We start from the raw sequence: 24,876 nt of genomic DNA, 5'->3' as shown, positions 1-24,876 counted from the left end.
CAAGAGTCCGCCTCAAAGGTATAAAGTAAGCGTCGTTGAGTGCCTGCTGTACTTGCGAGGCTATTCAGTGCAGTGAAAGAGGCCGCGGAACAGGAATGACAAATTCCAAGCCGTTAGAAAAATTAGCACCCTTTATCTTGGCCTACCAAAAACAGATTTATACTGCAGATGATAAACATGAGTGTATATATGGCAATATGATTCAAGTTGTAAAACAATACAATTCTAATTCGAGATTTCGGTATTTCAGTAGCCTTTTCATCCTGCAAGCTTTACCCCTTTTTCTAAAGAAAAAGTTGCCAACAATACACTTTAAATAGACTTTCGTATACAAGGTGAATGTAGAGGTTTAAATTATAATACGGAGACGCATAATGTCAACGTACAAGTGTGTACGAAATCGAAATACCGTGTGTATCAAAATTTAATACAGCATTTTGTAAAAAATACATATTAAATAAAAATACACAAAAAATATGATTATAATACGATGCAGTAAAAAGTCAGGAAAAAACGAAGAAAGGCACATGTTTTTCTTATGTCAAGAGAAAGCTTAGTTAGGTATAATGCGAAACTGCACAAGCGCTCGTACCGATGTAGCCGATTTGCAGCTACAGATAGTCTACAAGTGAGAATTATTTCTAGCTATATCAGTGGTGCTAAAAGGCTAAAATTGCTCCCTAAGCGTGCGCAAAAATAAAAATAATGCACTGCGTCAAACCCAATGCCCGGAGAGAGGCGGTTCCAAGTTGCGTAACTTACCCATGCATTGTTTGTAACTGAAATCACTTGGCCCAAACCAAAGCCGCTAGAGAGAAGTACTCGTATTTAAAGACGCCATGGAACTGATAAACTGTCACTTAGGTCAAACATCACGTTCCTAATAGCAGTAGCCTTTGAGATAGGACCAATAAGGAAAGCTTCCCATCAAAATCGGATTGTTTGGCTTCAACGATGACAACCGGAATACTTTTAGGGCAGGCACCAGATGCGCGAGAAGAACTGGAGGGATTAGCGCTTGGTCATATATGCACACTTGGGCTTAACCGGAGAACCACATTTCTATCGCTGTTGGTCAACGTTGGCTTATTTTTACAACATCATATGCCACGATCCAACAGCTCTTCCATAGTCCAGCTGCATTGAATCGCAAGATCTGCGAGTTGGAACGATCTTGAAAAAAAGACATATTGACCATAAGGACAAGCCTTAAAAGAGTGATTGCAGGTTGATGTGGACTGGTAAGTCGCTCGAGCAGGATGCCAGAGTAGGACGCAACATCTTACATTCCGTCATGTTCAATTACTTATGCGGCTAAGAAAGACCGCATGTAAATTCAAGGCGAGGTCCAATATATTTCTCGTATTAGAGTACCTTCTGGTTGGAAAGCATGTCCTATCAAGCCTTGAAAAAGTGGCGATAAAAAGGAAACAGCGAGATGTCGTTAACGATGACTATGTTGCAATGTGACGTGGAAACTACATGGTTTGCGAAGATGGCGTCTAAATACGTAGTCTAACCGCAAGCAATTTAGAGAATACAAGTCTCTTCGATCATTGAATGGCAGTAACATTTTCTCATCACACTCACTATATTCATATCAGACATCTACAATTCAACGATACTTCACGCAACATACAAAAGCCAGACTCTTTCTCGTAGCGGAGATGATACCATCTTCATATATCAGGGTATATATGCCTTTCCTCAGTTTTGGAAGTCCAGTTAACCAGGAGACGTGAACCGAAACATCCTTGAAGTACATTGTCATTATAGATGCCCCGTGCCCAGGCGTATTTAGGCAGGAAAGCATATATGGAGTTACCAACAAATTGTTCACTTTGCTTCAATCAGGCATACTTCAGAAGCCAAAATCGATGCGATGATAGATTTACAGAACGATAGACGACACAGTAGAACAGACATTAGAAGTGATTCTCTGTGTGTTGGGCTTCATACAGTGAAGCCAGAGTTTTTCAAGAAACTCTTTAATGCTAAATATAATGTTGATAGGTCTTTAGCATTTCTTTTTTGCCGGAATCAATGCTAATACGCCCATATGACGGGCATAATCGCTGGAAATGTACCAGTCATTCAAAACCGTAGATGGCTTTAAGCAGTATAGAAACACAGCGTGCTTTTTGATAGATAATAGTTTCTTTGTTAACGAATTGTGGTGTGTAAGTTACGTGATTACGGACAACTTTATTGTTGATTAAAGCAAAAACTTAGCAGTTTTGGGTATACCAGCGGTTCATTCCTCTATCGTTGTTACAGGAAACGCCTACTGAATTGCACGACCAGAGAAAAAAAAAAACATGGGCACTTTAGGTTGGATTAATGATCACTTAACAAACTTTTTTCTAGAAACCTCTACTTCAGGCTCGGGTTGCCATGAGAAGCAAGTACCTACAGTACAGCTACAGATTTGTCTAAAATTTAATGGGCAAGCAGATAGAAGAGTCAGTTGTTACACCGTAATTGCCTTTGTGGACGACGATCAACCTGTTTCCGGATGTTGGGTGCAAGAACCGGGTACTTTCTGGAAGAACTCTTTCGAGCAGCAGCTTTCAATGCGTTTCAAGAAGACAGAAAATGAATACTATAGGAATATATGTAACAGTGCTACACAGTTCTATGCATTTAGCGATTGTCATGTATGCCTGTAAAGTATTCTGCAGCTCTGGCTGTACCAGCAAATACGAATATAATTGAGTGAATTCTCTGTCAGTTAGGGCTGTCAATTCTTGGTAAGTAGTCTGAGAAGGTTAAATTGTGCAAGCATGGTTATATGTGAAATTCTCTGTGAACTGTTCCAATGAGGACTCATGCGATAGTCTTTTGACTAGCCTTTTGGAAGACTAGACCTCGGTGTAACTGCGACTGCTCCAAGGGTGAGCTAACGGTGTCCGCTTACGGGCTGATGATACGACTGCTACGGCCAGAGGTGTAGTCTTCGCCTGTGTCTTACCTTAAAATCCCTATGCTAATTAACGTATGTATACCTGCCGATATTGTTGCAATAATCTGAGCAAGGGGGTATTGCTAATGTTGGATAGGAAACAGACGTTGAGCGAATGAATATTACGTTCGTGTAGGAGGGAAATGCACACTGCCAACAGTTCGTGCTTAGGGGTGATAGTGTTGCGGCTTTCTATGCAGAGCTGATCCAGCTCTTCAATAGTATAATAATCTTCTTAAAAGCAATGAAAGGCCTCCTCAAAGAAGCTCTCGTTTGCTAAAGCGAAATCGATATATGTAGATAAATCGCTTTCATGCCGTATACGGAAAAAATAGGATAGGGTGCTTCCTTAGGTTTATTACGTAATCGGATCACGTAGCAGAAAGTGTATCTCAATCATCAAATATTTCCGTCCCCATATGTTCTATTGCATTATCTTCAACGTATTACTAAATAATGGTATATAAGGGTATAGGAAGATAATTTTAGGTAGACGAAAATTACGCTTTATTGGGTGTCCGCGCTGGAATAGACAGGGCAGCTTTTTTACATCTGCAGTTGCTGCATTCTGCTTCAAAGCGTCGTAATATTTGAACATTTCTATGCTAGGTTCGTTGTTAAAGTTGCCTGTTCGCTACGAGGTCTGCTCCTTCCCGTAGAGAGAATAGGCTGGGTCATTTGATATGAGCCGAGAGCAGTTAACAGAGTTTAATTCATTTGCTTCTTATATTCTATATAACACAGCGGATAATAGGCAGTTAAATAAACAACATGGTAAAGTTATTACGTCGAGTTATTACTAAAAAAACGTTTTTCCTTTGTCCATATTTTGGCGTTAACTTTGTTACCTATAATGAAATCCTTAAGTCGTGGGAGCCCTGTTTCTTTCCGTTCGGCATCGTTCAGAAGAAAAAAATCCGGCCATCTAACAACTAAAGGCTGGCGTCGTTTCGGTGATAAGGTTAAAAAGAGAAGGCAACAGCTGCAGACAGAAGGACAAGATGCTGACCGTCGAAATCTTCTCCCCGAATTTATCTGCTTGACCCCGTATATTGCCCATTGGAAATACATAGCTATCTCAGTTTTTCTTTTTTTGTTCTCTTCTTCTATCGTCTGCGATTATCCTGTATTGTTACAGTGACTGCTACCAGCAAGAAAGCACTCAGCAATCGAAACGAGATGGGGCAGAACGAATATCATTTTTCCTTTATCATCCTGTTCTTCAAGGGCAAAAAGAATTGTGAGACATGAAGAAGAAAAAAAGGTAAAAGTGGAATATGGCGCAAACAATGGCGACCATTCCCGCCGCGCCCAATGGAGTTCGAATGAAGAGCTCTATGCCCCTGCCAGTTCTCCCGTATAGTAATACTATTACTACGATTATTGCAAAGAAGCTGGGACCTGTAGGTGGGGATTAAGGTCCTGTCCTCTCTTAAGACGGTCATCTTTTTTAGTATCCCCACTTCACGCCGTTTGCTTAGTGTTTGCTCGAGCACAGCACACGTAGGGTAAGACCAAGTCCAGCTACAATTATTATAGGTGTATGGCATACTTGGTGTACTAAATAGCCAGCTTTCTATCTTGCTCTTTACCTCTCTCCGCTCTTCTTTCCCTTCTCATTCGTTCCCCTTTTCGCTAGCCGTGTGCCCGAGTCCGAGTCCAACTCATGACCAGCAATGTCGTCCACGACGAGCGTGCTATACGAACCAAGGGTCACGCCGGTAGAAAGTGTAAATTGCCCGCTACGGTAGAGCCAAAGCGAGTGGGGAAAAAGGACCCAAGAGAAAATGAGAAAAACATGCTAGCAAAGATAAAAATGGAATAGAGAGAGACTGGGCTAATAAGCCCAAAAGTCAATTTTTACCGCTTCCACTGCCATTAATGTGGTTTTCATCTTTAACCTTTGCTAAAACAGGCTTGGGCCGCCAACCTTGGCGTTGGTTGTTGGACGGGCTCCGCCGTCTATTGTAAGTTAGGCTTGGATCCTGGCGTCTGGCTACAACGGGATATGGGAGAAGTTGGAGTGGGAAGGACGCCGGACGAGATTTCGAAGGCAACCGTTTGTGGCCGGCTTTGTCCGCAGCTGAAGATCCGAAGGGCCAGTGTCACCACTTCAGAGTCGAGAACTACTGTTGATCTAGGAAGATCTAGGATGATGTTGCGCTTTTTCTTCTTCTTTTTTTTGACTTTTCGTTCTTTCGTTTAGTCGCCCGGTAGGATTGACTAGTATACCAATTATGGCATGGAAGCGTCGCTGTTTTTCGTGACTACAGATGCCGTTTATGCAGACCGCACTCGCTCTTTTTTCTTTCGTTCTTGTCTTCCTAGCGAAGTCGGTTTGCGACGTTCGTAAAAAAATTAGATGACCAAGCAAAACTACCGCGGTTCAACGGTATAGGCCGCTCTTGTGAACCACCCCGGACATGGGACGAGCTCACTCTTCAATATGCAGAGAACTGTATACAGCAAGTGCTATACGCTGGTTGTTCTACTGCAGCTATTGCCACCCTTCGATCTCAACCGCAGACCTTCTCATCCGCATGCACTATCACCAGCCGCAGCAGCTCTAGAAGCAGCAATAGAGAAAAGGACCAGCTCTCAATCAAGCTGCCACTGCAATTCCTGACTCGTGCTGCCTCCGTTGAGCGCAGGAATACATCTTATCGCCATTGGGCCATTTCGGTAGACTTTAAAAATACCGAACTAGGGGATAAGAAAAGAGAAGAGCTCGTCGAAGGCCAACAACCAAATGATCTTAAAATGTTGAGTAGCGTTGAAGTCGCTTTGGGAGAAATTGGCCTTTTTTGGCACTTTCTACCTTTGTTAGATTGAAGTCATTCCTTGAAAATAGAAGTAAGCACCGATGAACAGGCACAGTGTTCCTGTGATTATTGCTCACCACATATGGTGACTCGTTCCGTGGTGCTCATATGGTGACGCACGACAGCTAGACAAGTCAAATGTAGTTAAAGGCGAATGACATAATAACAATACATGAAACTTTATTATATGTCTATAACTTGATCGCATCGTTTGCTATCTCCTGCATTACCAAATGAACAACTGTAAAAGTGTTGCGACTCATGAAGTGTTGCTAAGAGGATTCGCCATTTTACTCTGATGCTCGCTTTAAGCACAAGTAAACATATCAGCCGACTGGGAAGGGGAAGACATCTACTTTGTTAATGTTTTTCGTGGAAAATCGTGCAACATAAGATCTATTGAGATGCGTCGTGAAACACTGTTGATCTTTATTATTATTATTATCTTTATCTTTCTTTATCATTAACTTCATCAATCAAAGTAACTGACTGATGCTTTCCAGTACAATACCATCAACGGCGCAAACGAGTGGGGCCGCCACGCTTTAACTGGAACCTGTAACATCGATTAAATTCAATAAGTATCCTAAAAAATACGTCGATAGGTTTGTTGATGGTAGATAAACGCGTGGCCTAACTCAAAATATAAATCATTTCGCTGGCATTCCATATACTGGCACGTCTATAGAACCTGTCCAGGTAATTTGAGTTATACACCTCAATGCATTCGTATTCTGATTTTTGTGTCCGGCATACAACGGTTATTTGTCCATGCCTCTTATTCATCTAAGAGCAATATATTCATCCTGACTTACTAGTTGGCGAGGGATCAGGTGAGATATACGCGGTTTACTCGGTTCAACTTCGTTTGAGTTAATATTGGAAGGAGATTTTACATAGAATCATCATACTGCACCAATTATATGAACAGCCTGTATGTCGTAGTGAAGCAGAAAAAAGGTCTCGCAGCCAGCCACGACGATTCCGTTTACAAACGATTTTTCTCTCCACTGATCGCACCTGTGGTTTAGGAAAGGATTGAGGTATGCTAAAATGAAGGGCTGCCAAACCGCCGTGTCTCTAGGGGCCTCATTAGGTTCAGCGGAGTCTGACGAAATATAAGACCCGCCCAGGGCTCTGCATTTTGCAAAGCAGTTACGCTTACGGTCCCTTTGAATTGCTTTAAACCCTTTTTGGATTCATACCGCAGGTCTTTCCTGAAAGAATGTCGTTACGGAAAGCCATTATCAACATTGGATAGTATTGTAGGTCTTATTAAACGGGGAAACCATGCAATCGACAGCAGAAAGATGGATATCCTTTTCATTCCTAGCTACGCAGCTTCTCCATCAATTCAAGGTGGGACACCGATGACCAGTATTGGAAAAATGTCTGAGGATTTGAGAACCACAAGGGATTCCCTTTTTGCAGTAACTAATTTTATTGAAAATTGGCTGTATGTCCTGACTTTTCAAAGGTTAGATGATCGGAAACAGAAATATCTAAGAAGAAACGCATTCAATGTTTTTTGTCTCTTTTACACTTCTAATTTTATTTTTGGCTGTTTCAAGGTAAAACATCGGCAGCGTATAACTTGACATAAGTTATCTGTACAAACGAATATGTGCACATGGTTTTTTAAAACGCACAAAAATTATATCTTGCTTTTTGGAAAACAGCTCAGCTTATCTATGAGCAACGGCTAACCGCGTCGACAATAGGAGTAGTTCAAACTACGTAGTCGGTTTGCCCCATACCATGACAATGGCTGCGTTCAGGGTTGACCACCAAGAACAGGTAGAAATACAAAATGCAAGGGGTGGTTCGATCTGCTACCTATCGAGCAAATCGTAAAGATAAACGCGTTATGTTTTATACATATATAATATTTCTTCCAGTTTCTCATCTTGAAAATGATTTCAAGAATTTTAAAACATGATAAACATAAATACCGATGGGTATCTTTTTAAAGTTAAATAAACTATTATGGTTTTGAGAGTAAACAAAAAACAATTGATTTCCGATTTACTTCAATCCAGTTTAATTTTCGTAGCATTTTGCCCGACCTACGATGTGGAAAAATCTTGCGGCCGAAGACGCGCGAACCAGATAATAACTTTTACCTTATTGACCGTTTTAAATTCTATAGCTTTTTTTTCCGATAAAATCATAACGGAATTATTATTAGCCTTAGATCTGATATAGAAGAAATGTATATATACCACCAGTACGTCCGTAAAGGCCATTGCCCTCTAGGAACTTCAATATAAGGGCACCAAGCTACGTAATACATAACTACGTACTCTGTGGTAAAACGCTACCGTGGACATGAGTCGCGCCAAGAACAGGCTTCCATAATTGTCTTGGCTTTATGCAGAATTAGGCGAAAGTATGGCTGGCGCTGGCGGCGGCCTATTGGCTCGTTACGAGCTTGGAAAATCGATTGCAAATTGTTCGATAATATTTTTTGTCTTACCCGAAGGGCTCGAAACGCTTTTAGACTATTAGAAACAATGCATCCCACGGCTCTGGCCGCGGCGCGCAAGAAATACTGAAGATGTCGGCGAGTCGACGGAACGGCAGCTATACAGATTACTGACACGCCGCGAATCAACCATAGGCTCAACTGCGCTAATGAACTATTTCGCTGATATGTTCTCGACAAATGACAGGACTCATCGGTTGCCTTATTTGTTTCCTGTTGTTGGTGATGAAAAACTCATGAAAGCGCAACCTGCTACTGAGAACTGACCATTCTGCAGACCCTCGATCACGCGCAGCATAACAAAGCAACAGACTCTGACGGGCTCCGTAATGATCACTTCTAGAGCGCCCTCGTTCTGGTTTCTTGCTGGTATATACTCTTTAATCTTTCAATGAGTACTTACATATCGACGCATGCAGGGTAGTGAGTTTTATATCCGTCACCGTCGTTAGACATTCCACAAGACAGCACGTACCCCCCTCCCCTCGACTCAATAGAGAAGTTTTAAGACCGCCTTCGACCTCGTACGTAGAGACTTGGTTTTATATACTTTGACATATGCGGGTGTACCATGAACTATGGCCGTCCTGCTGATTGCGTTTCTATAAAAGAACGATGTAAGCATTGGAGCGATGGAGCTGCCCGGTTTCTCATAAACAACTGGCCTGACTTAAAGCGATAATCTGAACCCCCTTTTCTTATCGGGCTTACTTAAAGACCTTCCTGGCAGAAAAAGAGCGGAGGGAACTTGGTCGAAGTTATCCTCAACGCGGATGACCTGGTAACCTACGGCTCAGGCAAATTCTAGGTGCAGCAGGCTTTGACTAGCTTTAACACCGTAAAATTTAGAAGGGAAGCAGGATTGCAACTAACATTGCTTCTCATCGAATTTTCTTTTCGATACATTGACAGATTCCCGTATCTTGAGTTATTCATCTCCTTTAATCGCCATTGCTTCACTTCCACCTTACAAAAGGTACATACAGGAACACATTGACTGCACCTTGAGAAAGGACCCAAAGTCACCTTTCATTCATGATACCGCTTCACCTATTCGCCCTTAACGTATCACTTGTAGCGGCTTAAGGAGTAAATATGATTTTGGAGAATCCTACAGAATCGCTAATTTCTCAACTGAGTGAAGGCCTCTTTCTTAAACCTGTTCTTGGCCTTTACTACATGGCAAGCAACCGAATAGTTTGCCAGGTTCCTTTTCCGACATCCTGCTACTCATCGAAGATCTAGAGTCTCGTTCTCGACTTTCGGCACCAAAAGCCTTCTTCTGGCATTTCGATAGATCAGAGCAGAAATAGACAGTGAATTTTTTACCCGAAGAAGAAATACCCGATTTGTGGCCCATGGCTTCCACTGCAAATTACGTGCGGAGGCGCGCATCCATGAACCGAGTGAAAAGTGTATTTGTGATAGACGCGACGGGAACAGTGATACATGTTATGTAGGATGCTGTTCTCTGGTACCTTGGCTCGACAGTTTGCCACACTGATGCTATAGCAAGCTGAGTAACAATGCCGTCAACTTTTAATCCTCTTAAATCTTCTAAGTTTGTGAATGTTGCCATTCAGAAGCCATATACACACATGATCATCATTGATATATATGTCGGTTTTATATTTGACAGTACGTTTAATTTGAAGTTCTCACAGAGCTTAATAATTACGATATATATCAATACCATAAATGATCTTTACCGCTTGCACTCGTTAAAGTTACGGAAGTTTGTACAATGCAAAAATCTACTCCAATGGCAAGTAGGAAGAATAAGCTGAACGTCTACCTTGCGTACTTACCTGCCTGCCGTTTGCAAGTTGTCATCAGCTGCATTTGCAAGCTTGCAAGTTGACAGAACTTCGTCCTGAAATGAACCCCGCGGATGGATATATTTCTTAAAGGGTAGTTTCTCTTCTTCATTCAAGTTGGCCTTTTTTAACGATTTGTTCGATAACCGTCGAGAATTTATGAGTGGTTAAATGTTTTTTTTAGGTTTTACAGAATAACCATGCGATGAAACTCTACTAACTAAGAAAATATTTTGCACATTTTTATTATTGAAAGGTTAATTAGCGAAGAATACGGAAGTAGTCGAGAATTGATTGGATGTATTGATGTACAAGTTGGGAATCATATTAGATGCAATGGAAAGAATGATAAATGTAGTAATGTATAATTGTGAGAACTGCATGCTGTTACATAATAACGGTCTTAGCAATTTGTGTTCCCCCTGATTCACGCGGTATGCATGGTCATAGGTTTGTTTTTTATGTACAAGTGAAGTCAAATGTGTTGGGGGTATATGGGGGTGGCCAAATACACGCGGTATAGGGCGATTCAAGTAATAACGTAACGAGGATATTGAGATATTCCAGCTGTAATAAAATCTGTTGGTATTAAAGCGAGGTACTGAAATCATTTCAGCGTGGCAACGAAATTAACGTTAGAGCATTTCAATGATGAAACGAGAACTACTCGAATTATAATTAACATTGAGCTGAATGTGACAGCAGTGAATGAAAGCAACAATTGCAAAACGGGAACGGAATAAGTTGGCCTAGTAATTACTAAGTTTCTGTAAACGTCCACACCTTTGTGACTGGCTACACTCTACTTGCGTCTGAATGCTTTCCTAACCAGCGTTGCTGAATAGCCAATGTCGGCTTTTATAGTCGTACTTTTTTTGACAAGAAATGGTGGAAATATAGCCGTATCCTAATATTTTACATATTACGACGATTTGGACATAAATGAATTTGCTTTTAATTATAGAGGGCTTAGTCTGATCCTTCTATGCAACATTCGCCTTACAAAGATACTCAAACAGTGACGTTCTCTTGAAACTATTGCGACACGATTCTGTCGTAGGTGGCCACAGGCACGTCTGTATTGTACTCTTCCCATTTCTTTCCTATTCTCTAAAGCCCGTCATAACTGACAACAGATTTGTTAAATCAGGCAAGCATAGTGCAAGGAAACGACAGCTATAGCTTAGAAAATATTTGAAAGCAAGTAATGAGTACAAGAACATATAACAACGTGTGTCCTGAATAAGTTAGCTTCAATCCATTCGGTAGTAGAGGCTCGCTTCTTAGCTGTTTGTATATATCCGTTCACATCTGCCAAATCCTTTGCGCTGGAGGTCCGGTTCGAAACACGTCGGTGTTGCGAGCGCATTTGGAAAAGAAACCCCACATCATCGCAAACGTAGAGGTGGTTACAATCAAGCCTTGCCGCTTTTTGCACAGCTCATCAAGGTTATGCAAGGCCGCGCCTGACAGTTCGTTCTATCCCTTGCATGATATACGTAGCAAGCTAGCTGCACACCAAGAAGTCTGGTCCCTATGCAACCGAACGAGAGTGAAAGAGGTAGCTGAGACGAGCTGTTTAAGATCGTCAAATGTCGCTTGCCGGATCTGCATCATCTTCAGCGTCGGGTGACTCGGTTTCCCTTGCATAGCTAGCATTGCCGAGGGACCAACCAAGCCCCGTAATGACCCTCCAGGGCAAACCCTCAGTTTTGTATGACAGCTGCAATTCTGTGGTTTTCACTTAGTCCCAGCGCTGTTCTATTATATACGCTTGCATCTGTGCTAGAGGCAGACAACAGACAGGTTGCTCTTGTCCGGTATGATTAGGTATCACCTGTGGAGCAATGTGTGGTTTCGAAGTTGACGGAGACCTTCTCGTACTTCTAAGAGCAATAATAATAGCTTAAGCATGTATGCTCAAGAGGTGTGAAGTTTTTAAAGTGGCCTAGTCATCGCTTTATTTCATGGTACTGTTAGTAGTTGATTCAGGAAACGCAGTGAAATTCCTCGAAAGCCTAAACAATTAAATGGATTGGGGTAGCTCAACCCCTCAACTGTCTTCCTTTCTGAACACTCATGCGAACAACGATGTATAGTGTTTTAAGATAGCGGAGATCGACGCGTGTACATAGGTAAGTGTGCACTTGTCAACGTGTATGAGTGTACATCATAAGAGACGTATCGAAATGCATGACATCGAGTTGTTTTTAATATATATATAAGATTCCTCTGAATAAACCGAAGAGGACATCGGCTGGTGACTGCTGTACAAATGGGGATATGGAGTTTCAGGAGAGGTCATGATCACTAACCCAATCACTTCCGAAAGATATACAAAAGTGTAAATTTAAATGAAGATCCTACCCATCTATTTTACCTGCTTGATCGGCGGTCCCATATATTCGTATGTCATCCGTTTCTGACAAATCTGACCTCGAACCTGACAGTCGACGTTGCCACGTTATAATATAAACAGATAAAATGTTCCGTTTCAGTTAACAACTTGTAGTACAATATAGTTAACTTGATTGACGAGATAGTAATAGCAGTTACGTTGCGGCATTTCCGGTATACAAATCAATATCAGGAGGCTACAAATATCGGCTAGTCCTTATAAGTGTTAGGTCGCCAAGGCTCATTGGGACTAATTCTAACGCGGCCAATGATGTTTACCCTTTACACAAAAACCTAATCTTGTGTCTTGCTTAAAATACTTCCAACAATCACTGACGCAGCTACATAAATAATGTACTTTTCACGTAAACATCGATGGACCTCGCTGAAGTTGCTAAGCTGCGATGAGCCGTTAGAGGCGACCAAACCCAAGGGACAAAGAGCAGAGCAGCTTCGGCCGTGCCGACCTGTTGGAATATATGGGTTTACAGAAAATATGCCTCGACAAATGCCAAATTGCAATTGCAAATAACTAGGTTATTATCTTGTATGAACAAAGTTGCCGAACCTTCGATCACTCAAACCTAGTGTACGCAAGTGATGGCGGTAAGCATGAATCGATATAAATATTCGATAAATTGAACGCGGTTTCACATCAAAATAAGGTAATTTATAAATGCAAAACATAATAGCAATATGAATTTTCGTACAACAATGTGAAATATCATTTTCGCTGATGTGGCCCCTTGAGACCTCTTATAACGGCCATGATTGATGGTACTGACGATATGTCTGAAGTCACTCAACAAAACTTAAAGGAGCTCTGAGTCAGCAGGTAGCTTCATACAGCATTTGCTACCTTTAGCCCTTATACATACGCGGAAATCCTCCTCGTATCTAGCGGCTCCTACTTATTCATAGCGCTGCTTAGTCTTAACGCTAACCCGTCCCTTACCATCTTGTAAAAAAATTACTGAACTTAATGACCTTTGTTCCTAGTTGTTCCATAACGGTAAATTCACGGACCGATTCAGTGTAATTGTATAGAAAGACATTACTGACTTTTACATGAAATGTCCTGATGGTTGTACTACTGAAAACCGATAAGCATCGTTTTGAGAGCCATCCGAACGATATGCGCTTCAAGTAGTTCAGTCCTATACAAGACTGTAACTCCAGAAATGATTCTACAAAGTAGGCTATAAGGAAAATTTTATCAAGCTGTGCTAAGTCAATTTTTTTACACTTATATATATATAATTGAAATGGTACTCTGCGCTATACTAGAAGAGTCCTATAAACGTGTACTCCTTTTATGACGTCAACAGCTTCTCGTTCAAAACGTATTCATCACAGAGAAGAGATCGCATCTTTATAAAGCTAGCAAGTGGGACTGGTGACAGACTCGTTTTGGCGGCGCGTAACGCACCAGTAAATTGGTCGTTAGCCCCTTTATGAGGGGTTGTTGTCGCGCTAGAACAAAGCTAAAGGAACATTGAAGTGTACAAAGTTGGGTCAGGTAAAGCCGCTCAAGGGCTACTTACTTGCTGCCTAGTCCGTTCCCCCACTGGCCATAATATGTCCTCATTGAGAGCTAGTTTGGGATACGCTCGTAAAGGTGGCTAACATATTGATGACACAGTGTCATGTATACCGTAGCAACATGTTGTATGGCGCAATGTTGCTCCTGTGCTAATCTCATTACATGAAGAAGCCGAAAAAGAGGCGAGGGAAAATATCCTCGTAATCTGAGCCGAGGTCTTGATGAGAAAAATGATAGTAAAATTTCCGCTCATTCATTATAGACGGGCAACTGCAGAGTTCTGTTGCAATACGCGCAATCTCGATTGGTACTCGGCGGAAAGGATCTGCAGAAGGGAGTCGGAGCTGGACGGCGGAAGAAGAGATAATTGGTAGATTGATAGCACATAGCATGTACACTAATGTTACTAAAAAATCTTCGGCGTATGCTCTTTTATATGTGCCTCCACCAGAATCTCCAAAAGGGAACAGCGCTATTTCCTTGCTTAGTATCTAGAAACTAATTAATGACGACCAATCAGATTCACAATAAACCAAAGCACTTGCTGACAGAGGCAAATTGTCCGCTAGAATAACAGGAAAAATCCTGATAAGCTATCGCCAAGAGTCTCCAACAATTACTTTACCTTGAAATAAGACAACCTCAAGGCAAACTTTTTATCTAGTGTGGACTTCATCATATTATAAAGCTTCCCAGATTGTATTGATCGTAAATATATTTGGTTTTCTCATTTAATTCATATTAGGATGTCGTTAACGCAATTGTCAGTTTCTTCTGAATTATAAATGCATGTACATCGACAGATGGGTTGCTATGTTTCCGAGAGGTACGATTGGAAACCGAAAAATTGCAAGAGATTACCAAGCGTTCCTGCAACGAAAAGGTAGTATCCTCGCTGGATCTTCTGAAGTGGCTTTCTTCGCTAATGAATTAATTAATAATTAAATCACTAGCCAGTAATGACGTTGTTCTAAGATTCTCGGATCGTTCAAGTTAGGTTATCTATTTGCTTCATCACGGATACATTTTCACTTCACTGAAAATACATATCCTTCGATAGCATTGGTATACTACAGTAGAGATACTGTGTCTGTGATGTCTCATGTAAATAATATAATTTCTAGCCAATTTCATTTTGCAAACGGCAGCGAACGGCTGACAAAGGGAAACGTACATCTTTTTTTACCAGAAACCTTTGCCTGGGCATTGTTATATATATATATATATATATATATATATATATATATATATATATATATTATAGTAAGTCTTTCGAGATCTTATGCAAGGTTACAGTTGGGCAGCTTTTATCCACTTGCGGACTGTGATAGGCCACCTCACGTAATGCGCCTCGAAGCTTTTGAACTTCAAACATTACAGTATGTATAGCCAAGAGTGCATCGTTAAATTACTCGCCGCAATCATCTAGAAATTTCAAAGAGCCAGAATTCAAAAGAGTTTCAAAGAATCAGAACGGGGGGCGGTGTCATGCCGAACATCATGCGGTATGTGTGAAAAATGCCACGTCACGACTTTTTGTCTTCGGTTGGTTTATGTAAAGTAAATGGTTAACACTTCAGAGGCATTCAAGCGCCGCAGAGAACGCATACAAACAATTGCGATTGGACACGATTATTACGCTCGATTCAATGAAGCACATAGCGTAACATTAGAGCCATAAAATAAGTTAGGCTCGGGTATTCCCATAAAAGAAGTGTTGAATAATACGCACCGAATGGCTTTAATATAATAATAAAGACACAATAAAGGACTATGTATTAGCACTTGATTTGACCCACACGTATCTATCTAAAAAGTATGGAAAACAACGTTTTTATTAGTGTGATGTAATAAAAATAATAAAAAAATAATCCCGTGAAAAGTTCGTTCTAGGTACAACGACTACGATGGATTACATTGACCCGCATTCTTAATTACCATTGTCATTAATTATGCCCGGTTTGAAATCACAAAATAAAACGCCATCATCATTATCGCCATTGTTTTTGTAATTGCTGACGGTGCCATCGTTACGGTTTGTTTTGTTGTTATTGTACACATATTGCGTGTGCTAGCAAATAAAAATGGAATAGGAAAAAAGTAAGCGCTAATGCGAAGGCTAAAGGGGTGCAAACAGCGGAAAGACATTATTGTCATCGACGGAATAGCCCTGTTTGCCCCTGACTAGACCAGTCTGAACCAGAAATAGAGACGGTCCTATAAAAATCCCTCATAACTTTCACTAGTGGAGCACTCCCGCAAATCAAGTTAATATACGTAGTGGGGAACGGGCTAGAGGCTTGTTTTTCGTTTGCTCCGTCTTCTAGATAAAGTTCATAGAAAAACAAACCTTACGAAGGGCCGAAAAGGACAGGCGGTGGTGACGATGTTGTTGGTGACCCGCGTGGCCTCCGTGCACTCTGAGTGCGGTGGCGCTAATGGTACAAATGTACCGGTACGCTAGTTTTTAGCCCTACGTCCCTTGCTTGTTCGTACATAGGGCAGACTACGAAACAAATAAGGTAGAATTCTCTAGAAAGCTGCAGGTTCAGCAGGGGGGACTTTCGTTGATAAGTTTTTAAGTGCATTATCATAAAATGTAGCAATTTATATTGAAAATTTGAGAAGTCAGTCAAACTTACCATTTGAGAAGCGTCCAATTAGACGGAGCTAAATATAATGACGTATTATACGACAGGTGTTATCAAATAGGAAAATAAGCTAAGAAAATTGAACACAACGTAGCTGTTTGGTGGCTTCATCCCTCCTAAATAGCCTTAAATGAATAATTCAACAGCGCAGTAGAAAACTTTGCCTTGAAATAAGTTTGACAGTAAATTATAGAGAAAACTAAAATGTGGAAAGGTAGGATGATAAATCTGTTTCACAATATCATTGTCTTCTCATCACGATAGCGTCGGTGCTTTGTCATAGTAATTTTTGCAGTGCGACGATCCTTTAAACGCACTGTTCTGTGATAAGAATTGTAGGGGATGTTTGAAAATTAGCAGGGGTGTTATTTGTGAGTTAAGGAACCGCCTGCGTGGCTATCAGTAACATTTCTAAGCGCTGCTAAAGAACGGCTGACTCATCGAACTTAGATTTTTCTCCTAGTGGCGGTTTTATTCAACGTAAGCCGAATATTTGGTTTTAGTCTATTCTGACAGACTGAAAAACGCTTGAAGTACAAGTGCCAAGAGCGAGGCCTTGCGCGCTGCGAACGCTTCAACTAGGCCCGTTTTCCCAGCATCTCACCATAATAATATCTCCGCTACGCTATCAACGTCGCGAAATCGAAACATCAGTCCGTATAGAACCGCAGACAAAACGTGTAGTATCAAATGTGAATACAATAGCGTTATTTGTGTAATCTTATAGAAGGCTGTCGTGCAACCGTGTCACCAACAACGTACAGAGTGAAGACAAACGTTATTTCTCTGAAAGGCAATGAGATACTTATCGATTGCGTCGCAACTATACGTGAACTTCACACGGTCGGAAGGTCTATGCTGTTGATGTCTGTATGGGTGTATAGTACAAGAATCCATCATAGATAATTGAAAATGTTAGATTAGAAAAAGAAAGCGGATGCTGGTACTTACGGTTGAAATGCGGCTAGTGATTAGTTTATTCATCGAGGGAATGTCCTTACATATGCCATTATATACTGACTAGAATAACGCCGGCGCTTGTACTCCAGTTGAAAAGGTACAAATTGGAACTCGGTCAACAACTACCAGACAGAGCCGGAAACATAGATCGTTGCTATAAAGGACCCAAATCACACAAGTAACTGATAGCATAAAGCAAAAGAAAACAGGCTCAAGGAAGGGAAAACGAAAAACATGATTTAGTTTATTCGTCTGTCTACCAGAAAACAGCTATGAGGTGACTGTTGGTGTTTTATAACGCGTTAAGGCACACCATCCGCTCCTTCTAAAAAACCGACCAAGCCCTTATAGTATAGGGTGTATCGTTTGGTCGCTGTACAGCAGTAAAGTTCGAAAGTGCCGGCGGCAAAGGAAAAGCTGTTGATAGAGGAAGGGATGTCGGTCGTAGTACGGCTGCCGTACTACGACCGTTGTTAGGCCAATTATAAATCAAGGGGAAGTTGAAGAAACGAGGGCTAAGAGTTAGGCTAGGAGGAGCCGTTTACCCCAACCTAGGCTTAACAAGGAGCTTGTGATGGGTGGGTTTGGAGGGGGAATGCGCTTATGCAATCATTTAATGTCCTTTAGCCGAAAATAGTGAGTAGATCAGCTGCATTCAAAGAACTTTTACTGATTCTAATACCAGTTCAGGATCGAGAAAGTCAAGTGAGGGACAAACAGGACAGCAGAGATGTTCTGCTGCTGCTGCGATTTTCAATAACAACTGTGTTCCTTTATGCAGCAGCCTGCTTTTTCCTAAAAGTTTTTCCAGGTCTGTCGCATTCTGTTCTTATCCTTTTTCTCAGTATTTTTTATGAACGTATTAGATAAATGAGAAGATAGAAGCTAACAGTTGAATTCTACGATGACACCATCCGATGGCATGAAAGGGGAAACTGGAGAATAAGAGTGAAAGGAGGTAAAGAGGGTGGCGGACTGATTGTCGCGAATAATGCAGGCCGGACTAGTAGGGCATCATGAGTCAACAAGCTTCATTAGGCTCATGAAAGCGTTTTTCCAGCAAGGACTAGTGAACTTTTTTTGAATAAGCCCCCTGTTTATGTCATACGGTACATAGTAGTACTGAGGCAAACTGAATTATCGGTTTTGGAAAGCTGAATAATCCCGCCCAGCCACGTTCGAAAAAGAGATATTGGCAAAGAGTAGCTGCAGCAGGTTAGACTGGCCTAAGTTCGCAAGTTTCAAGACTAATCATAAACACCACGCGCATACGAACCCAGAACACAGAGCGCTAGGGTGCGAGGTCGTTGGATTGACCAGACCAGTAACCCTGTAGGTTCTACAGCAAACGGCTTTCATATGCCGTTCTCATTTAGCTGGTCCACTTGGACTTTTGTCCTGCTTTGCCTAACAACGAATAGCAAAACCGTTGAAACCGATGAAAGTAGATTCGGCAGCGGGTGCTTCCGGTGCTTGTGATACAAAACGTGACACATTAAGCGATACAAGTGCTCACAGCGTACACAGAGACTATAGTGTGCGAAACGAATCCTTCCTTGCTTGAATAGAAAGAAAGGCCTGAAAAGAAAATGGAAAAATTTGAAAAGGGACGACAAGGCGTTGCAGGAACTACTGCAGCACTAGTGATGATGGCGGTTTGAAAGCGCAGATTGTTCCAAGGAGACAAACGAGTGAAGTAAACCAAGGTAAAGTGAACAAAAAAAAGAACGAGTGAATAAATGGACTAGTCCGTAATGCTCTCACGATATCGATGTTTTACGGTAGACGATTCGAGATTGCTGGCCTTCAGTTAATCGATCCAAATGAACAGTGTAGGCAGAATAGTAGATCTATAATAGTACATAGGCTAATTGGCGTTGCGTGCAAGCTCATTACTCATGTTCCAAAAACAATGGGTTATCCAATATATTTTGTGACCATCATAATTCTGCTACACTTCCAGCACGCTATCAGCGGCCGACAGTAGGGTCGTCTCGAAGAACTCAGCAGATAAGATCTCTCCTTCACTACGGCTTGCATAGAGCTATGTAAAAAAAGTGTGAGCGAAGTTGATGGCTTTCGCAGCAGTAGCAAAGGTGAGGCCCTTTGCCAAAACAGTTCAACCTCTTTACTTCCGTTTAGCTCGACGGGGTAGTCCACGTAAAATCCCTTCCTCTAGACGTCCAGCCATTCGTCCCATATGTTCACGACCGCTCGTAACCGCAGCGAATCAAAAAAACAAAGGCACGAGGTGAGGAGGGTGCCTTTCATAAATTCTACGGGCCAATCGATCTGTATGACTGCTTGCAACGGGCTTTCTGCTGGTAATACGGCTACGACGGCAGAATCACTAGGAACAGCCTTAGGACGGGCCTACGGGATGCAGAAACGGTGTAATTCGTCGCTTCTTCGACTTACGTGACAAGAAGCAGGTCCATAAGGTTACATGGAGCCTCTACTGCATCAATTTCCACATATAGTAGAATCGCTTAACGAATTGCTGTCGTTGTCTGATATAGAAGATAGATATTCAAGTAATCGTTTTATATTCTCTTTGTTGCCACACGCTCATTGCCCCGTCACATTTGCCACACTCCGACTTTTGGTCAACGACTAGCAACGAGTCGACTTAACAGAAAGGGGTATACTGATTTTATTTCGATTTACCACGTCGCGATGCACGCATCCAGATCTGTGCCTAACACCGACGCCGCAAAATGTTCGGTCATCGTAGAAAAAAGAGGTAAAAACCAGCAGTAATGGACTAGCTAGCACATTGTCGTTAGTCTCAGCTGGTACTGAGTTGCGCGCCTGGCATCTTTCATCTAGCTCCTGACTGGGTTCCGCTTCTGTTTGCAGCGTTTCTACAACAGTTGCAATGCCATCAGTGGCTGTACAATACGTAGGAAAGCCTAGGTTGCCCTTAGATTTAGTGCCTTAGGTCACTTACGTTGGTTATTCGGCAGAACGTGGTCCCGGTATGCGGGTATGGAAGCACCGTACTTAAAGAACATGAGCTGCCGTCTGAAATGCGGATGAAGCGTAATAGGAGTTGTGCGGCCATGTTACAAACTGTTACGTCCCAAATAGACGTACGAGGGTATGTGCCGAAAGCAACGTACACTTCGTACAACGTCATTGAATTCGTAAATAACGCTCCGTCGTTAGAACTTCGAGCCGTGTAATTGTGAGGGCACGACACCGGACAAGAAAGATCTAATTAGGAAAAGAATTTAACTGCCCCAAAGAATATAAACTTACGTTTCTATGTAACAGTAAGCAAACTGTACTATTATGACCCTCTGAGAATGTTGATAGCGAATATATGTATATTAAATCAATGGCAATAGCTATGAGAAGGTTAGTTTCTCCAAACGAATCTTCCACTACACAATAAAGGTAAGCACCTTGTTGGCCATTCTTACAAACTTTTGATTAGTCATTAACAAAATCACGAGGTATAAATTGTGTTATCAAAAGCGTAATGTAGAACTCTAACCCATTTTACTTATTCCATATTATAGGAAACATCGTCTCACTTACACGTGCCCGCATTTGAACAAACGTCAAGTTAGACTAAGTTGGGAATATCAACGTGTACGGCGATGTTTTGTTTTACTGTATCGTTGAGGACGCATTTTCTAAGGTTTAGCTATCGATACCTGTACTTTCGAGCCTGTAGCTATTCGTATTCCATATTGTGTCATCTCGTTAGAAATAGCGCAACATCTACCGGTAGTTCGTTGTCATCCAACGATTTTTTCCGTAAGAACTTGTCGCTGGCGCGTTCTGTACGACGCGAGCGTCAGCTGTTTATGTATGCGTGTTTATCTGATCATCAGGTCGACAGATCGTAAGTTTTTGTGCGAGTAATGTATTGACCTCTTGCCACCTTGTTCGTTCCTTAAAGACTACCGATGAATGGTTGAATTGAGCCGAAGCTCCCGTACCAGCGAAAGCTTCCCGGTCCTGTTCGTAGAGAAGAAGATTTGACGATTTTCAACTCAATGGCTTTGAAAAAATCTTTGCAAGTAGATGTGTTATGTATGCAAAACGCACTTAAGATTACTATTGTGCTCTTAAGAAAATGAAAAACATGGAAATTATGTGGTTCTTGTAGGTAGCTAGACTTTTAATTAATCATTTATAACAACAACAACAACAATAATAATAACACCTACGCGCTACCGCTAAACCATCACTCAGGATAGCTGAAAATGGATACACAAACGCTTACTTGAGTTGCTCAAGCTTGCAGCGTCTTCCTTAGGCAATATGCATAAGCAGCTGACTGCCTGGCTGGCTGGCTGGCGGGGTCCTAATACCAGGACTAACCGACAGGCTCATCAGCAGCGAACGTCGTCTAATGACCCTGCTTTGTTGGTGTAACCGGCGCTCACCTCGCGATGGTACCAAGACTCCCCGTCACTTCAAGGTCGGGCCATGAGGTTGTTGAAACAGCTTGTAACTGTAGTAACTGTCAGCGGGCGTAACACAAAGCTGCAGAGCCCGCAATCGTTCAATGTGATTGTAGAACCTCACAGCTGAGGTGTTTTTACGAACGAGAGTAGATGTTTCCCGCTCAATCCATTTACGAACAGTGTTAAATAGTGACAGGTTCTACTATGATATGGTCTGAAACAATGTATGATTGCGACACCAGCTACAACATCAGGCTATTTGTTATTAACTGTGAATGGTTTTGCATAGAAAAAAGTCTTATAGAATTAGCACTTTAGATCAGTACTGTTAAATGCCCACAATAGCATATTTTTGATAATGAATATATTCAGCGCATGCTACCTTAATTAATCGTAACTATTGCTTCTAATATTTTGACGATTTTTTTTCGCTGAGGGTAACTTTTTACGCTGGTACACACCTTTAAATAGTCCTTAATAAAGCATCCTTATTCCTCTTTTGCTTCTTCTTTTCTGACGCCTATAAATTTTGTAACTGGTCCAACGTCCTGACCAAGTTCTTTTTGCGCCGCCGAAATTTGCGACACTCAAAAGGCTTTTCTATCTACCTGCGTAAACCGTTATACGAGTCGACCGCAAAACGGCTTATAGGTTGGAGTTCAATAATGATTGTTAGGCGTAGTGAATACAACGACTAAAGGACCCCAACAGTAGGACCTTCGCGATACAAACCAATAAGGTCATATAAACAGCCAAAAAAGCAGGGCATCTTTATACACTGCGACAGTATAGAAGTCACCCTTCTTTCGTCAAGTTAATTCTGGCTGTCAAGCAGAGTTAACAGATCTGCCGCGCATAAAAACGACACAAAAAGAGAACCGATTTTTTACAAGTTTCCGCCTGGCCCCCTTCCGACTTAACTCGCCGTAGGTGAACTTCACCACTATGCCCTCTATGGCAAACAACATAGTTTCGACACGAATTACTGCATCAGCTCGTGCTGCAGCCATGGCGCGTCAGTTTTAACACTAAACAGCCGAGAAGAAACCGAACGAAATCTTCGCTGCGCCCCTGGCCACTCCGGAAGAAGCCTACCACTCTTCCGCATCAATCTACCGCAGTCGAAACAGAAGCTGTATAACAGGCAGAGTCTGTTATACATAGCATTATACATACACACGTGCTATACATAACGCGTATTTGCTTGCGCAGGTATGCATGCATGGAACCAAATAAATACATGAGTTCGTTAGTAGTTACATCTAGCCAAGTGGAACAACCGTCCACGTAGCTGACCACCATCAGCTTGTTGGTATTACTTACAAGTTATTAGGTTTTGCTGTAAGTGTTGTAATACGCTTAAGTCTAAAGCAGGTCAATAAACGTTTATGATAAATAAAAAAAAAAAAGACGCACACAAGTATCAGCGACAGGAAACGCAGAGCAGCTTCACCAGTTCATAGTTAAGTGCGTAAGTGCACATTTTTATAGTACGTATCCACATTAATGCTGGCGCAATACAATTTCCGCCATTGTCTAATATGAATGCATCCTAGGTTGTTCGGTGCAATAATATCAGTCGCTAAAAGGGCTAGACAACAGCGACCGAAGAAACATTGAACTGTTTTTTTTTCGAGAAATCGATACTCTGGCTGTAGTCATGTGACTTCTTTCATAGGGCCAAGTAGCTAAAAGTCTGTCGTAGCAAACCTCTCAGATACCGAGCAACGTTACTGCCCAACAGTCCTGATACTACAAAAACCAAAATCATTCTTCGGGCACGCTACTAATTAAGATCTAGTTACTTGGCACCTTTGAAGTTTGATCACCGCGCCACGAAGGATACACAAATGAAGGTCGGCCGCTCGAACCATTCGTCTTTTAAGGCTAGCGCCATTTGTCGATAATCGTTTGCTTTCCTCTTGCCCACGAAGAGCAGAGTAGCTGCAACGAATTCTCGTTCCGAGCAGCTTCCGTTTAGACTAGGTCAGCTTATACCGCAGAGGGCTGGCTACAAAGCAGATGAGGTGAACAGAATGCCAAAGAACTACAGAAAGAACCGGGCAAGATGAAGTAGAAGGTCGCGTGCGGAGCAGTGTGGGCTTCCCTTTCTTTCTTTTTTTCTTTTCCTGCCCCTCTCTGCTGTCCCATCCGCATGAGAACCTGAGTAACAAGAAAGTCATCAAAAACGAATAAACGAAGCAAAAGTCAGCGGACAAGAAGTCTTTCAGGGGCGGAGCTGTTCAAGCCTTCTGCAGGCTCTTTCGACACCGCAGTTTCGTCCCTGTTTATTGTCTCGTTGATAAAAATAAAAGAAGGACGTCTTCGACACGACGACAGTCACAAAGAGTCAACCATGACTTTACGCCCGACCAGGCCTTCATGGTCATCTGTCAACAGTGTTAGGCAACCCGCCGGTTGGCGATGTGCTAAGTCAGAAAGTAGTGGAAGCTAAGCTTTAGTCAAAGCCTTTGTTTAGTCGTTGTTCTCCTTTCTACTGGTTCTGCCTCCACCGCTGAATGCCTTCACAGTAGCGGCAATAATGTTGTCCGATTCGTCTCTCTACCGTTTTTTTAGCTTTAACTTTTTGACTCAAGGGCAAAGGTAAGAAAAGCGTTCCGGAGTTTTAGAGAGGAATGAGCTACTTCGTCCAATGAGTAAACAAAATCGGATAGGTTTGTTCCTCCGGCTTTTAACCCAAGCAACAATGTTAAAGTGTCAATTGGGGTGCCAATTCAAGATAAAAAAAGGAAGAGGCTTGCAACGAGTGGGGAATAGCACTTAATTAAAAAAAAATACGACAAGTTTACGACGGTCG

General features: G+C 41.9%; 1 protein-coding gene across 3 annotated transcripts in view; it reads right to left on the bottom strand.

Annotated features, from left to right (window-relative positions):
• Positions 1–24,876, bottom strand: part of LOC111251404 (uncharacterized) — a 55,078-nt gene that overhangs the window by 24,101 nt on the left and 6,101 nt on the right. For 2 of the 3 annotated variants that reach the window (XM_086990757.1, XM_022807955.2), the window contains one exon: positions 10,078–10,142. In XM_086990757.1, the coding sequence (XP_086846883.1) occupies positions 10,078–10,142 (65 nt within the window). Of the gene's footprint in view, positions 1–10,077; positions 10,143–18,913; positions 19,012–24,876 lie in introns of those variants that run through there. The other variant, XM_086990756.1, reaches the window with a different exon arrangement.

This window comes from Varroa destructor, unplaced genomic scaffold, assembly GCF_002443255.2.
Source record: "Varroa destructor unplaced genomic scaffold, Vdes_3.0 BEIS01000005.1, whole genome shotgun sequence".
Taxonomy (NCBI): Eukaryota; Metazoa; Arthropoda; class Arachnida; order Mesostigmata; family Varroidae; genus Varroa; species Varroa destructor.
The sequence above is the reverse complement of the archived record's forward strand: the minus strand, read 5'-3'. Positions and strand labels throughout refer to the sequence as shown.